Source organism: Anthonomus grandis, chromosome 10 (assembly GCF_022605725.1).
Source record: "Anthonomus grandis grandis chromosome 10, icAntGran1.3, whole genome shotgun sequence".
NCBI classification, from domain to species: Eukaryota; Metazoa; Arthropoda; class Insecta; order Coleoptera; family Curculionidae; genus Anthonomus; species Anthonomus grandis.
Genome location: NC_065555.1, coordinates 19,090,677 through 19,107,371, shown reverse-complemented (window position 1 = coordinate 19,107,371; position 16,695 = coordinate 19,090,677). Strand labels below are relative to the sequence as shown.

The following is a 16,695-nucleotide window of genomic DNA, read 5'->3' as shown; positions in this document are numbered from 1 at the left end:
TCCTCTTTGTGTTCTGTGGTTCTGTGGCAAAAACCCTATTGTAGGACATCGCTGCGCTGCCTTATATCTTGTCCCCTCCACACACAATTTTTCTTGATCGAGGAACCGAAAGATCGCTGAAAGTTAATATCAAACCCAAAAAACAAATATTTAACCCCTATAAACTGTTTATCTATGGTTAATATCCCGAGCACTGCCAGCACTGGCCGCAGCCTTCAGCCCTACGATTTGGGATTTAGTGATCAGAGTTTTGGACTGCGCTAATTTTTATTTCGTTTTTGTTATTGCGTTCATCGAGTTTGTAGAGTAGAGGTTAGAGGTTTTCGAGTAGTATATTTTTGTTGTGAATTTTTATTTTCGTTTAGATTAATAGTTTTAATTTAAGGTATTTAAGTGGTTTTGGCACTAAAAAGTTTTTTTTTCTAAATTTTTTAGGAATAAATTTTATTATTTTTTTATTTTTTGTTAGGTTTATTATTTTGTTGGTAACTTTAGAGAATCTGTATTTTAAGATCTTCTGTGTTTCTGTTTTTTTCATTCGTTAAAGGACCTTTAATAACCTTTCTTTAAAGGTTTTTTCTAAGGATTTAAGGATTATTCAAGGATATTTATGATATTATTGTCCTCTCGATTGTCCTTTTTTTGCAAAAAAAAAGCAAGGTTTTTGGTTACAGAACAAATTTTATTAAATCTAATGCTTAGGAAACAGTGTCTTCTAAATTCTCGCAACTTGGTGGACTTATATTTAGAAATAGGTGTAACGAATTCATTTAGAAATCGAAAGAGACTTTTTACTTATTGGAAAAGAAATTCAATTAAATTTGCTGCCTTGTTAGATGACTCCAAGAATGGGAGTAAAAAAGTCCTTCAACAGGAGTTGACAGGGTCGCGTGAAGAAACGTGTTTCCAATCAAATACTAAAGTATTAGACCATTTCGAGTTAGAAAACGATATCTATCAGACCCCTGAAAAAGACAACATTACTTGTAATACTCCATTTCTTGTAAGAGAGCAAGATATAGTCACTAAAAATAACCATTCTGTTTTTCAGCCAGTTAGTTCCGAAAAATATCCAATACCGAAGCAAATTGAATTAATGGAATGTGAATCTAACGTTACAATTATACGTCCATCGGGAACAGTCAATATAAATGATGATAACCATAAAAGGCCATCCTTTTCCAATTGCAAATATTTTAAAGGAACTTTTGAAATAGGTATTGAAGAGTTTAGCCATATCACTAAAGATAAAAAGCTGATTCCTGCAAAATATGCGTATATAATTAATCAGAAATTTAGGCAAGTAAATACCACAAGTCGATTATATTTTAAAGAATCCTTTTATTCTGAAAAGAAAGATATAATAACTATTTAATGTTATTGTATTCATAGGCAATGTAAAACAATTAAAATAATATTTTTGAATGTGTCTTATTCAGGACGTAATATTACAGCAAATGTATTCAGCAGTTCTTTAAACTTTAATCATCTCGACCTAGTAATTAATCTCAATTAAGAGGTATGGAGCGCCAAATGGTAGAAAATGTGATGTCTACCATCAAACCATTAGAATGCCGGCAAAAGGATATCTTGTCGTTAGAAAATTTTTCTGTTGGTCTTAAAAACTACGATAAGGTAAAATCCGATGCCGTCTATAGAAAAGTCCGATCCAATCAACTTGCAAAAAATGACAGAGAAAAGAATGATATTTTAGACTTAGTTGAAATGCAGAAAGATCATCCAGAATACATACAATCTGTTGGTGTGTCGTTTTACGCGCATATCTTTAGCAAAGAGCATAATCTTATTGTGCAGAAAGTAGCAAATCAAGTTTTACATTTAGATGCTACAGGTAGCATAATTCGAAAGCCATATGAAGTTTCTAAAAGAGTTTTTTATACTGCTGCGGTTATTCAAATACCAAATAATAATAGAGTTTGTTTTGTTTTTGAAATGGTATCGGCCTGTTATGATGGTGCGACAATTGCTTCTTGGCTTTTTAGCTATAAGACGTATATTTTGTCGTTAAAATATGAATGGGCAATCTTTAAAAAAGTAGTAACCGATTTTAGTTTTGCCTTTATAGATGAACTAATGTTGTCTTGGAATAACATGGATCTTCAAACTTATTTGTCGCAGGTGTTTAATTTTTTAACCCAAGGAATAAAATTATATCAAGACTTTATTCAAGTTCATATTTCCTGTTTTCATGTATTTAAATTAATGCCTGAATTAGTAAATAATTTTTTTATTATAGAACATAGAAAATCAATAAAGGAGATAATAGCAGTATCATTTAACCTAGAATGGCATTTTGCAGATGGTTTCAATATTTCTACATTATTACTTACTCCAAATACCACAATCCTATAGTAGATAACTCTCCCAGTTGGCAAATTTCTCTTTAAAAGTCGACCTGATTAATCAATATGATTCTATCTCGAGCAATAATTTTCACTTTAAACCAAACGATAATTTTTATGAAAAAAATATATTTTATGAATATTTGAAGCAAGTTATAACTGAGCCAAAAATTAAAATTGGGGAAAATAAAACAAACAAGGGAAAAGTAAATATTTATTATAATAAGGAGTTTTTTAAAATTTTTTCCAAAAGATACATTCCCTATTGCCCCATGTGGAGTGGGTTTCTTCTTGAGGGTACACGGCTTAGTAATAGACCTGTAGAAAGATGGTTTGGCATCATAAAAAATGATGTTTTGAAAAAACTTACATCGCAAAAATGTAGCCGTGTACTTAGAAACGTAAGAAAGCATGTTCTTTTTATTGCCAAGGAGGTAGACCTGCAACTAAAAAATAGAAGATGTACGAAACCTTTCGTTTTCAGTTTGAATATCTCACAGAACAGAACAATTGATAATAGCCAAGGACTTCTTTCCCAAGAATCGTGGAATAAAAAAAATAAAACCATGAAATCATCAAATTGACCCCAATATTATTAAAAAATGTATACAATCTGCAAATCTAATCAATAAGGTCGAATTAGAAAATGTATTCTGTATATACTGCAGGTATTATAATGACATCTCTGATGGCCCTATTAAATGGTTGGGTTGCGATAGATGCAACAATTGGATCCATAGAACTTGTGCAGAAAAAGAGGGATCTAATGAATCAGAACCATTTTTATGCCGAAAATGTTTATTACAAAAAAATGGAACTATTGCTATACCATTAGAACAAAACACTATTTCTCCCAAAAGGAATGAACCTATCGGTTTAGAACCATTTGAACTCTTTGTTAATGAGCAATATTATAGATCAGCCCAGGAGCTTTCCAAAATAGAAACTGAAACAAAAAATCAAAGAGAATGCCTAGAATGGGCAAATCAAAGAAAAATAAGAATTACGTCCACCAAGGTAGGAAGTATCTGTAGAGCCTAAAGTATTAAAACTTTAAGTGCAATAACAACTAGTATTATTAACCCACTAAATCTAGAGCATCTTCCTGCCATTAAATATGGTATAAAAAGTGAAGAATTGGCTTTAAGGGAATACGAGCCCTTAACAAGAATAAAAACCCATAAATCTGGGCTGCAAGTGCACCGTATTCACCAGTTCATTGCAGGCTCACCAAATGCTCTCGTGGTGACCGAAAAGATTTATGAGATTTTAAATCTATATATACATATTCAAAAGTATCGAAAGAAAAAATATCATAATATTATAATATAAGAACTCATCCACCATAAAATATCAGAAATAACTAATATTAAACTTTAAAAAATATTAGTTGTCCTTATGTACGCTTGTTTTTTAAGGTTAAATTTATTTTTTAATGTATAAAAAAGATAAAAATTAGTACTATTACATAATTTTTTACAGATGATGTTTATTTCCTAAGATTTTTAAAAATATCCAGCCTAACGCAAATAGTAGGCCGGTCACGCGGAGCGGTAACTGTATGGCTGGCATTTTATGGATAACTTCACACAAACCAAAATGTTTGAAATACATTCCTTGAAATAATTATTAGGTTTATTCATTACTATGTATAATTCTTAGCTTAAAGACCACACTATTAGCTAAGTTAACCAACAGTTAAGGTGTGCGACTTCGGATAGGTCTTGATAATTTAAGGTAGAAATTTAAAAGTCGTTTTAACCATTTGACGAACCAACTTGAACCATTTTGACTTTACAGGACTTCATGTTAGACATGTAAATTTTCATACCTCGTTTCCTCCACACTTATAAAACTTAATTTTCTTACCTCAGGCTAAAATATTTTTTAAGTAGGCGGTGCCTGACAAGAAGATTTATTGTCATTATCACTGTTAAAGCTTGTGTTCTTGTCAGTTAAATTGATGAATGGTGATAAAAAATGAAAAAAAAACAATTAGTAACGTGATCTATTACCTTTTATTACATTCTTATTGTTAGCTCTGTCGGTTATTGATATTTATTATTACTTATTGCGTATCATGTGGAAGTCGAAGATCTTGGCCCACATGAAGATGACTAATCCATTGGATTTTTGCATATGGGGATACATGAAATTAATGGTAAAAATTAACTGCTGCTGACTCATTTCGAAATGAGCAATTATTCCTTAAGATTCGACGATCTTTCACTAAAAAAATTTTAAAATGTATCGAGATGATATCGATCATTTACTGGCAGAGATAAAGCAATTAAAATAGTTTATGAATGTCGTTTTTGTTGAGTGAATTGAAAACTTTAAATGTGAATATATCGAAAAGAATTAATCGTAGTAAGATTTTTGAAGTATACCTTTTTAAGCTAAACTGTTTGCATAATACATATTTTAAATAATAAATTAAATTATGCCAACCTTAAAAAGTTACGCAATTTAAAAAATATATATGTCAAAAAGTTGCTGGTGGCGCCCTCTATGACATAATTTAAAAAAAGATTAATTTTAAGATTTGCCATATAAAAATAAAACCTTATTCCAAATTTTGTTACAAAAACGAACAATACATGGTAACTCTATGGCCGTATCTTACTTGTACTTGATTTTTGGACTAGGAAAATATAACTTAATCTCACTTTTTATTCAAAAAGAATCTGCTTTTAAAATATTTGCCATTATTTATGCGACACCCTGTATCGAGTTACTAAATGATATGCTAATGTGTGATTCGTCAGGTCATTTTATAAACAAAAGAACGTATGAACGTATGAACATGTTCGCAGTAGCTTCAATCTTTTGCTACAGGGTGTTTAAGTTTAAATTAAAAAAATTTAGTCATTATTAAAATATGTAGATAATCCTAATTTTTACTTAATTAGGTATATTCAATTTAAGTTGCGTCTCACAGGGAAACTTGATTGAATTTGTGATAATATAAATCATGGGACGCTGCTGATTTTCGCTAAGTAAAAATTTTATCAAACCAAATTCGAGTAGTTATAGGATTTTTTTGATGGGATTGAAGGAGAATATTTTTCCTCCACGCTCATTAAAAAAACTAACAAATAAGAGTTCAAAACAAACTCAAAACACATTCATAAAAATGGATTTTAATAAAAATGGATTAACAAAAATTAGTTATTTTTTAAAAGTAACGAGTAAACAATTGCGGGGCACTAAAATGGAACTATTGTTTTCAATAATTATGCAATCCTGCTACATTTCTTCACAAAAAAACACGACAGTTTAATTAATGACCAGGTCAGTTAATATTAAAACAAAAAATTAAAAAGTCTTTTAGAATACTCGACTGTAGCGAATAATGTGGCAGTAGCGGGTATAGTCCTAACTAACGTAGGCGTAAGACCTTTATAAAGAGCAGAAATGCCTTCATTTTTTACTATATGTGATAGTGTCTTTATTAAATTGTCACTAATGTTATTAACTTGTATCCTAGATTTGGCAACATCAAATGGAAATGTGGTAATCCAAAATACTCCTCCTCCCACTCCTCCGGCAACCATCGTTCTTAGAAGCCCAATGTCTTCTTTTTTCTGATCAGGTTTGCGTAAAAGATCTCTAGTTCCTAAAACATATAACTATATATAGACTATATACAACTATATATATATACTAACTATATATAACTCTATAGACTATATAAATTTTTTGAAACTTTGCACGAGGGTTTGCCAGATTGGTCTCTTCAAAAAGTTATCTTACGTTTTTTGTGTAAAATGTACAGGGAAGCCAATAATTGACCCCCTTAAAATGTACATGGGATTTCCTATGTTCCTTTTACTAAGTGTGCTTAGGTAATTGAACGTGTAAGGTCCCTTGAGAACGAAGAGTTAAAAAAATTCTTACTTAAATGGCGAGAAAACCGACCAGTTTTGGCGTTTGGCGTTGACCAAGGAGAGGCGTTTTCTCTTAAACATGACCCAAAATAATACCAAGGTAACAGATCCAGCACAGCTTAACTACGGAATTTTGTAGTTGCTTTGGGGGGGGGCGTGGCCCCTGCTTGGGCGAGCCACCAATCCCAGAGCGATCCCAACCTATAAATATAACCCACCTTTTCAAGACGCCACTAAAAAGCACCCGATTCACGCCGGTGATCGTGTATGTTCGGAGAAAAATTCGGTCGTTTGACGTGAATGACAAGAATAATGACACGAACGTTCCCACTTTTTTTTGCGTTTGTTGATTGTTTACTTTCGTAAAAAAGCTCCAACTAATTTGATCGATTATTGCGATTATACTTAACTTTCCTGTGTTTCTTTGTGAAATATTGACCATATTGTTGCTTATAGTGTTTTAAAATAATACTTGAAAAGCTGTAATAATTCCAATTCAGCGATTTTAGCTGTAAAGATGGACGGCCCTACTCAAAACCATCAGAATCAGGACCAAACTATCAACAAAAATATTTGCCACTTATGCAGTAAAATGTTTTCTCCCATTTCAGCTAAGAACAAACATATTAAGGTTATACATAAGCAGCAGCTCCCAGATAACCCAAAGTCACACATTTCTTGTCCCTTATGCAAAGAGACTAAGTATTCTTGTGTGACTTATCAAAAACTTGAAGCTCATTTACAGGTAAGTCATGATATCAAAATAAAGTCCTCAACTTTCCATTTTTCCAGCGAAGAAAGATTTGAGGAATAGTTTAGAGAGCATAAAATAAGCACAAACTATGCACTTGTTCGCACAAAGAAAATTGAAGACAAGATTGAAAAAGTATATTGTTGCAATCGAAGCAATTTTAGAGGTAAATTTGTAGCAATTTCAATTCAAGCAAAGTATTTATTACATACTGTACATATTCATTGTACTATTTAGTGAAAGATTGTTAAACATGTACTTAGAAACAGCTACACAGTGTTTCTAGGATTTCAAAGCAAATGTAGTAAGAGAACGATAAAATCTAGTGGTTCCATTAAAAGGAATGGTGTATGTCCTTCTCGTTTAAATGTCAAGATTTATGGTGCAGGTAACATATAGTCCTTTAGGGTATCCACACAACGGGCCTGGATGATCACCAGTAGCACGGCTATAAGCCTTATTTTTGTATTGTCTTTATGGTGTGTGAGCAAAGGAAGGGAAGCGATTCTGTTTTAGGTGAACTCCTTGGGGAATGTCACTCCAATAATATTGAAGCTAGCCATAGTGTAGAAATTGAAACGTTTGTTAATTAAAAGATGACTGAAAATCAACAAGTAGCAGTACAACGATTGAACAAGCAATCAACAAGAGAAATTGAAATTGAGAGAGTATCAAACTTTTTAAGATCTTTAAATGATGAAACTTATGACAAGTAAGTTATCTTTTTATAAAATTATATAAGATGTATTAACATATACCTGTAAATGTCTAGGTGCATGACATCAATGATGGAACAGGTAAATAAGACAAATACAGGTAAACGAAAAATGGACAAACAAGTTTACTTTCCATCAAAGAAGAAGAAGCAGCAGTAAATAAAAATAATAAATTGTATATTTTTTTTATATAATAGTAGGTATATTTTTATAGTTTTAAGTATATGTTTATGTGTATTTTAATTTTTTTATATAAGTTTAAGGCAAATATTTGAAAAAATATTACCTATCTCATAAGTTTCTTGCAGTTTCTTCTTATGAGTATTAATCGAAACTGCAAATTGTAAATTAATATTTTAGCATAAAATAATTAAGTTTCTTTTCAACTCAGTCATATACTTATCTTTGCAGCAGTTATAAAAATTTTTTTTTTTCATATATGGTACATTTATATAACAGTATAACTAATTAAATCCATTGTGTTTTCACTTACCAAAATTAGCTCTCTACGTAGGTATAAAAGTTATTTTAAAAAATAGGTACTTATTTCAAAAAGATTAATAACATTTATGTATTTAAGATTAAAATTAAAGTACAATACTACAATATTTTGTAAATTTTGTTTTCCATTTATTTATTTTTTCCAAATATACAAAACCCTATTGTTTAAGTTGGGCTTTTCCTTTTGATATGTCCACATATAGAGAACTTAAAAAAATAATAGTTATTTGTATAACAAAAGGAAGCAAAGTGCATAATTTCCTTACGTGGATGAAGTTTGATCCAGCAAAAGCATCCACAGTGAGGAAATGACACTGCTCCTACAGTATTCATATAATTTTTTGTACTTTCATTCTTATTAATAAGCACAATTTAATATAAATAATTAATTTAAAAAAAAATAATAAGCAAGATATAGTCAAACAAAAAAATTCAATTAGGCAGGGAAATAAAATTAAAAATTTTCTTATAAGGTAGTAGAAAAATAAATTTTTCAAATAACACTTTCTCAAAAATAAACTATAGTAATTTTAAATAATATCCAAAACCAAATTAATCCATCCAAAGAAATTTTTAAAAACATTTATTCAAAAGAAAATAATTCAATTTCCATTCCATTGGATCATTTAACCAAACTGCATTTTTTTGATACTTACATTAGGGTATTATGTATAAAATTAGTAATTCAATTTTCTTATTTGCATCCTTTATTTATATTTAATTTATTTAAAGAATCAATAATTATTATTATTCCAGAAACGCTATTTATTTTAATTAAATTATTATTCCATTAATTATTATTTACATTAAATTCTTATAGCGAGAAACCGCTGCTTCTAGCAGCAAACATTGCTCTTTTGTTGGTTGCCCGCCATTCACATAATATTTAAATATCCGAATGGGACAGTCGGAGATAGCCGAATGGTGACGGGAATTGGGTGCTTTTTAGTGGCGTCTACCTTTTCACGTCCCGACACTCGACAGTCGATTCACAAATCACATGCTCCGAGCCTTATAAACCAAAGCACTCTGATGCAACCGCATAAACAAAAGATAGGCGCCTAAATCTCGGAAAATAAATAAATCAGAAGACCAGCAGGAGCCATGCAGCTAGTCCGAAAAATATCAGTACCAAGATGATGATGATTAGGTAATTGAGTCGAAAATGTCATAACAAAAAATAATAAATAAATAAAAATAATTACTTTTTAGGATTAAAATTAAAATTTTCAACAAAGATATTGCCAGTTATTTGTTATTTTAAATGGAACATTACTGTTGGAATATAAAAAAGAGAAAACGACCGAGGTTGCAGGGTAGTAACAAGCGGACTAGCAATTAAAACGCGAAATTTGTAGAAAAGTACATATTATTTAAAAGTAACTTGTAAGTAAAGAAAAGAAAGTAAAGAAGTAAAATAAGTTCTCAGAAGAAGAACCCAAGCCATGACACCATAAATAATTTATCATGGCCATAAAGATAAAAGACCACCCTTAATGGCATGGGCCATGTGTTTTGGTTACGAATTCTCGATAAAAGGGAAAAGATAAGAACATCTGGATATTGAACTTTTAACAATTACTACTACTATGTATTAATTGTATTATAAAAATAATACACTCTTCATAAAATTCTAGACACAATATGCTTAAGTCTAACCGTTTTTTAGTTATTTTACATATGTAAAGAAATCACGTTTGCAGGCTGATACATAACCATGATTATCCTTATGACAAAAGCCTATCTAAAATGGAGTTGGGTTCCTAGGAGACTAAAAAAGTCTTAAGTAGATTATATTAATTTTGACACTTAGTAAATACGGTTAAAATTAGCCTTAAAAGTTACATTGACACAATCCAAAAATTTTATTTTTTAAAATGCAAAGTTGCTGTTATTTAAAAGTTAATAGCTTTCAATATTGACGATTGAATTTATCTATTCGAAAAAAGGGGGTAAGGGTAAGAAGCTTACACTATTAGTTGGTTAGCCATAGCCACAAGATGTAGCCAAAAAAATACAACTAATTGTAATTGAGTAAGTGCTTTCAATTTTCCAAATTTACCTGTATATTTAACAAAAACAGTGCCTCTTCCTAGAGAAAGTCCAGACGAAAGAAATAGGGAACAACAAAAACGTAATGAACTTGCCAATGAAGCCTTTGGGCAACTTGATTTCATAACAAATTTTCAAGATCTTATGAGTAATTATTCCCAAGAAATTCTAATATCTGACCTGTGGAATGTAGAAATTATTGAGGATACAAAACTATATTTCTAAACTTGAATGATGCTTATATAAATATCATTAATCAAATATCAGATAGCGACCTAAATGTTAAAGTATTTTTATAAACAATGAGTTGTCCCAAAATGACCTAAATTGGATTTTACCTTTGAAATTGAAATTAAGTCGGTGTTCTCAACTCGAAAATCTAATAACTAGGTATAGGTCTTCTGATTATTGTGAGCTTAATAAACCATAATCTTCATCTCTAGAGAAGTTTCATCACTCCATTGACCAAAATTCAGATTTCTTAAAACAGGCGTTAAATTTGTTGGAAAGTTCTGATTCAGACAACTTAGAGGATTAAAAAGATAGTGACATTTGTAATCGAGTAATACTTTTAATAGACCAACTAACTTTACTTATTTTAAAGCAAAACGTTATTGCCCACCAACTATAGTAATGTCTTTTATATTATATACCCTTGCGCATATGAATTGCTTAGAGATTATTTTAATCTACCCATCTAGAGATACCTACAGTATCTTTCTTCTAGCTTTGAAGTGTCACCAAATTCTGACTTAAATAAAACTAACGACACCACTAATTATTTAACATTGTATCCGCTTCTTTAGCACCGACTGAGAAAGTTGTTAATTTAATAATTGATTAAATGTATATAACTATGACTAGACTATAGGGGAAAAAGTATATTAATGTATTTATATAATTATTAACGGCGTCTATATATATTTAAAACAATAAATCAACCACATAAATAAAATATTCTCTTTTGTAAAATAAGCGTAAACGGATCCACTACAGTTCCGAATCTCCCACGTGGTGCGACGTTAGCAACTGTTATTACGAAGCTTGAGTAAAGTCGGCGTGTGAAACAGGCATTATATTGATTAAATAACACGGAGCACGGACTATATATTGTGGTTGCTGGCAACAGACATATGCTGCGTTCTCGATTTTGCTAAATTCGATTAGACGTAGCTTCATGCACGTGTATATTTTTAAGTAATATGTATTTTATCAGTTTTATATAAATATCTATACTCAACTTGTATTGTGGAAATATGTATGAAGAAAAAACTTAACTTAATAAGACTGATAAAAATCTCATAATTTCATTCAAGTTTACATATATCTTGCCTGTGTGAACTTTTGTGTACCTAGAATAATTACACAGTATTTGTTTTCATCCTGGTCAACAATTCAAGGGCTGTGGGACCCATTAGTTGTAAACTAGGAGGAATTGCATGTTTTAACTACTGATGAGTCTACTACACAACCAGGAATTAATAAACTAAATGAAGTATGTTAGGATTCCGCAGAGATCATGAAATGTGTTTGATGGGGCTCACACCATGTACCTACTTAAGGACATCTATCAAGAAATCATTGAGATTCTACCATATTGATGAAATTGGGAAACCAGGAAGAACTGCCTGTCTTTACTGTTGATTAGACTACACAGCCAGAAATAAATAAGCTACATGAAGTATGTTAGGATTCCCCAGAGATCATAAAGTGTGTTTGATGAGTCATATGAGGAAGGCAATAAAAATTAGAAGTAAACAGGAATCTAACAACTGAACACAAACTAAAACTGAAAAAACTGTGACACAAACTGTAGACAATCAACTTTTTTGTTGTGAATAAAACGGAGAAATATTTAAATAGTTTCACTTAATACTGGATTTTTTCACCAGAAGTTGGATGCATTTATATACTTTATGTTATTTCAATGAAATATATATATGTAATTATATATACTTTATTTGTTTCAAATCTTGAATAGGCAAAAAGGCATGAGAATCTTTCAATTGCACCTAAAAACCCTATTGTTGGGTAGAAAATAAAACTTATTTCATGTTTATATTCCATAACCTGTTTATTGTTTTATCATATTTTGTCATACAGTTATTTCCTTTTAATAATTAAAGAGAAAAATGATCTATAATAAAAGTTGAGTTTTATGCAAGATTCCATTCCTTAAGGCATAAACCATATTTGCTCTATATTTCTCTGCAGTCATTAGCATACAGTTATTATGCATTTTATACATATGTTTAATTTTCATGAAAATGTCTATAATAAATTAAAACATACAATTAAAATTTACACTTTTTAGGCAAACAATCTTTACTCTTATATAAAGCAGATACCTTTGGACAGTTTTCTAAGAGCTACTGTTTATATGTGGCGATCAGTTTAAATTTGTACATACACTTAATCTGAAATATTTTATAGACAGTATTTATACCTGAATATTCTTCCATACATATCTTAAGAACTGGTATATCCTTTTGCTTAATCACAATACATCTTGTTTAATCAATGTTTTTAATTGATTTAGAAAATGATATAAGATATATATGTATTTAGGTCATTAATAAGTTACAATGTCTTGCAGAAGAGCAAACAAATCTGGTTTCTAAATTGGTACACTGGCTGAAAGGGAGGACAACAGAAGTCCAAGGACTAAAGCCCTTTTACCCCCTTTCAAGTATCTTTTAGTTTCTCATAATGCTCTCGGTCAATTAAATATGTTAAATTTATCTATATTTTTGCTAGATTAGCTATTTTAGTTTTATTTTCCAGTAGAAATAAAACATGAATACTTACCCAATTCTCTTAAATATTCCAAGTTTATGCATTTGAATGAGTTCACTCATCATCAGACTCTAACACTACATAGCTGTAATGTTTACATAAAAAACCAGTAAGTTTATAAGTTTTTCTGCCCTTCCCAACCCACTATATTATTTCAATCTTTTAGATAGGAAAAATAAATGGTAACATTGGTAACCACAGTTAAATAATTAAGTAAAATCATCTTTATTTCAGGAACACTTATGTTACACTTACATATCACTTTATGTGATAGAAAAGAGAGATTTAACAAAAATAGCTATTCTTACACCTAATTTAAACATAAACATAATTTATTAATGCCATATACATAAAGGTGCTCACATATGTCACAGAGAAAATCTTTACTAATAATCAAGGGATTTAAAGCCTAAAAGTTTTATATTATAATTACATATATGAGAAATCATCATTTAGAAATTCTTGTATTGAGAAAAAACATTTTTTCAATAGAATTGTTTTATAGTAAATGTATATTGCAGTAAAAAACTTGGTAGGTAACAGTTTAATGGTAGCAGGTACAGCAACCTTGTGCATCCTATAAAAATCTGTATATATATATGTTCTCTATTTCTCGTAAAATGATCATGTGGTACAATTTTGTTTGTGGAGTAATCGCTAATATGTTGTTTAATATGTACTAAACTATATGATATATAAATACTTCTCTATAAGGAAACTATCTTTGGTATCTAAATAATATAGAATATTGAACAACAACAATAAGTAATAAAAAAAAGTCTCTTGAGTTTTAGACTGGCTTTTTCTGCTTCTTTTCACCACCATCTTCCACCTTATCATCAACTCAATACTTAAAACATCTTGCTGCCAGAATCTGCATTCCTTCCCATCTATAGTGCCACAACTGGATCTACTGCTTCGGTTATCCTCTTAGATGTTTTAAAGCCTGCCATCTCGCTGACCTGAGCATTCAGACTAAGTGGCCTACTGCCAGTCATGAGCAAAAACATTAAGATACCCTTGTATGGAAACTAATTGTTAGACCCTAGAGATATCTATTTTTAATTCATATTTTACTAGGGACACATAACTGTAGTTGAATTTCCATACTCTTATATGGTTACACACCTCTTGCTTGAAACTCTGAACACTGATTATATAAGTAGTGTAATTTAAGTGTAAGGTGTAATTTAACATGTACGTTTAGTTAAGCGGAAATTTGCCAATCTTTCACATTTTGGACCTTATTCTAACTAATAACGTTGATTGAATATTTGGGCCCAAATATTCAATAAACGGTCATAGGCTTTAAATCCCCGGCAGGTACAAAGAAACGAAGTACGGCGGCTGCTTTGTTCTTGCGGTTTCTTTAATAAGAAGCGAGAGAAAATATTTTGCGCTCATCTTTTCTCTCTGCCACCGGATTTTCTATCGATTTTGTGTTGAAAAATGGGTTTGTGCGCATATTGAGCAGCCGGTTCTTTATAAACTTTTCTACCTTTACTATATAAGTTGGCGTACTCTATTGAATGCCGCGCGAAAATCGGTTATACCCTCATCCCAATCGGGGAGCCCGGGGTCCCGTCGATGCCGGGTTGCACACACAGTGGTACACGCGAATAAATATCGGTGAGTGATTCAGCTTGATTTAATTTTTCGTTAATAATGCCCGTTGTTTACTGTTCGATAGACAGTAAAAGAAAGCGTGAAATGGTTTATAAATTTTGCGATGTCCAAAACTGTATTAACAATGTGTTTTTTTTTAAATAAATAGACTTAAAAAAAAACAATAACAAAGAAAATAATAAATTACAATTACAAAATATGGTCAAAATAATGACCATTCAATTGCAAACATCGACGCATTCTTATTCCTCCTCATCCATTAACTATGCTATTCTAAATGCATTCCCACTACACTACTCTAAACGCATGTGGATTGGAATCGGAGTAAAGATGAAAATGTTGCCTGTTAAAAGAGTGATATTGTTAAAAGTGCATTCATCGGTAAATAGAATATTAGTAAAAAAACTCGTTATTATAATATGCAACCTTATCCAAGACCCACACACAAAATTCAACTCTTTCAAATCATTTCCTGAAATTTCTTGGCGATGAATTTTATAGAGAAGAAAGTGATTTTGTCTTGTAAAAACTGTAATAATTTAAACCAAATTTTTGAGCGTCCTGTATAAAATAGTAACTTTTGTACAAATAAAATATAAAATTTAATAATTTAGTGCTCTTCAATGCAAATGTGATAAAAAAAGATAAAACACATATTAAGAAATTTAACAATTAAACGGTCTCAGTATTTTGATAAAACACAAAATATTTCGAAAACTTTTATATTTAGGCTGGGAAAACCTTAATACAACCTATTTTTATTTACGATGTAGAATTCAAAAATCAAATAATATACAGGATGCTCCATTTAAAAAAAAAAACATAACTTTGATATGTTTCTGCAATTTGAAACACCTGACATTTGTGTCATAATGTTATAAAAATAATTTTAAAAGATACTCCTGGAAGGAACGCCTCTGATATTCCCAATATTTGATTTTTTTTTGTAGTTTAGCCAAAATATCCCATGTCATATGTCTGAATGACCCTGTATATTGAATAATATGAATAACAAAATATTTTATTTATACCTAACTGAGGTAACTATCATAATATTAATAAATAGATATACACTTAAATATGTACAGAAATGATCTGGAATTTTATCTCAGATTTTAATAATTGTGAATGTTTTTAATATTTTTTTTAAATAACTTATTATATACTTCTTTTTAAATATATTTTTTACCCCCATAACTATACTTATACCTCAAGACTGTAATTTAAATTAACCAATTTACCAAATAATAATAATCAATATTTAAAAAATTAAAAAAAAAGTAAATTATTATTTCAAAATTTAAATTCTGAACAAAGCCTTAACTATTATTTGATTTTGGTAAAAAACTATACTTTTCCAAAAAATAATTCACAAGGGCAATAAATTTAAATGAGTTTAATATGTTGTCCCATTTTCCCCTAGCAATCTAAAACTAAACGCATTTGAACTATTTTGCACCGGTATCCCCTATACCAGGGTCACTCAAAGCGTTGATTGAGAATATGGGAAGATGCGCAACCTAACAGCGTTGATTGAATATTTGGGAAGATACGCAACCTTATGGGCTACAGCGTGACCGCAAATATGCGTGAAAAATAGATGGCGATTCTCTACAGTACGCGCGAAAATAATTTCGTCCGTCGCTTCCATTAACTCCTATAAACTGTTTATCTATGGTCGCTTCTCATTAGTAATCGGCCGATCATCCCTGAATCGTGTGGGAGAGTTTTTGCACAGGTTCGTGTTTGCCGTATTGCAATTTGGTAGTTGTTAAAAAATTTTCTTGGATATCATAATCACAAATAGATAGATATATGTAAATGTGTTTAGTTTGTGAGACAATGGCTCCTTTAGGCAAAATGAATCAGTTTGCGTATCGTGGGTGCAATAATGTAAGAAAATGTAAAAACAATGTTCTCAGTTTTTTCAAATTTCCGATTTTAAAACCAGTGTTGCTTAACCAGTGGATAGAAAATATAGGCAATGCGGAAACATATGT

General features: G+C 30.5%; 1 protein-coding gene across 2 annotated transcripts in view; it reads right to left on the bottom strand.

Annotated features, from left to right (window-relative positions):
- Nucleotides 1-5,490: 5,490 nt before the first annotated feature.
- The window catches only part of LOC126741713 (mitochondrial ornithine transporter 1), a 75,139-nt gene continuing 63,934 nt past the window's right edge, over nucleotides 5,491-16,695 (bottom strand). For both annotated transcript variants that reach the window (XM_050448256.1, XM_050448255.1), the window contains one exon: nucleotides 5,491-5,982. In XM_050448256.1, coding sequence (XP_050304213.1) covers nucleotides 5,669-5,982 — 314 coding nt within the window. In that variant the 3' untranslated portion in view covers nucleotides 5,491-5,668. The remainder of the gene's footprint in view (nucleotides 5,983-16,695) is intronic.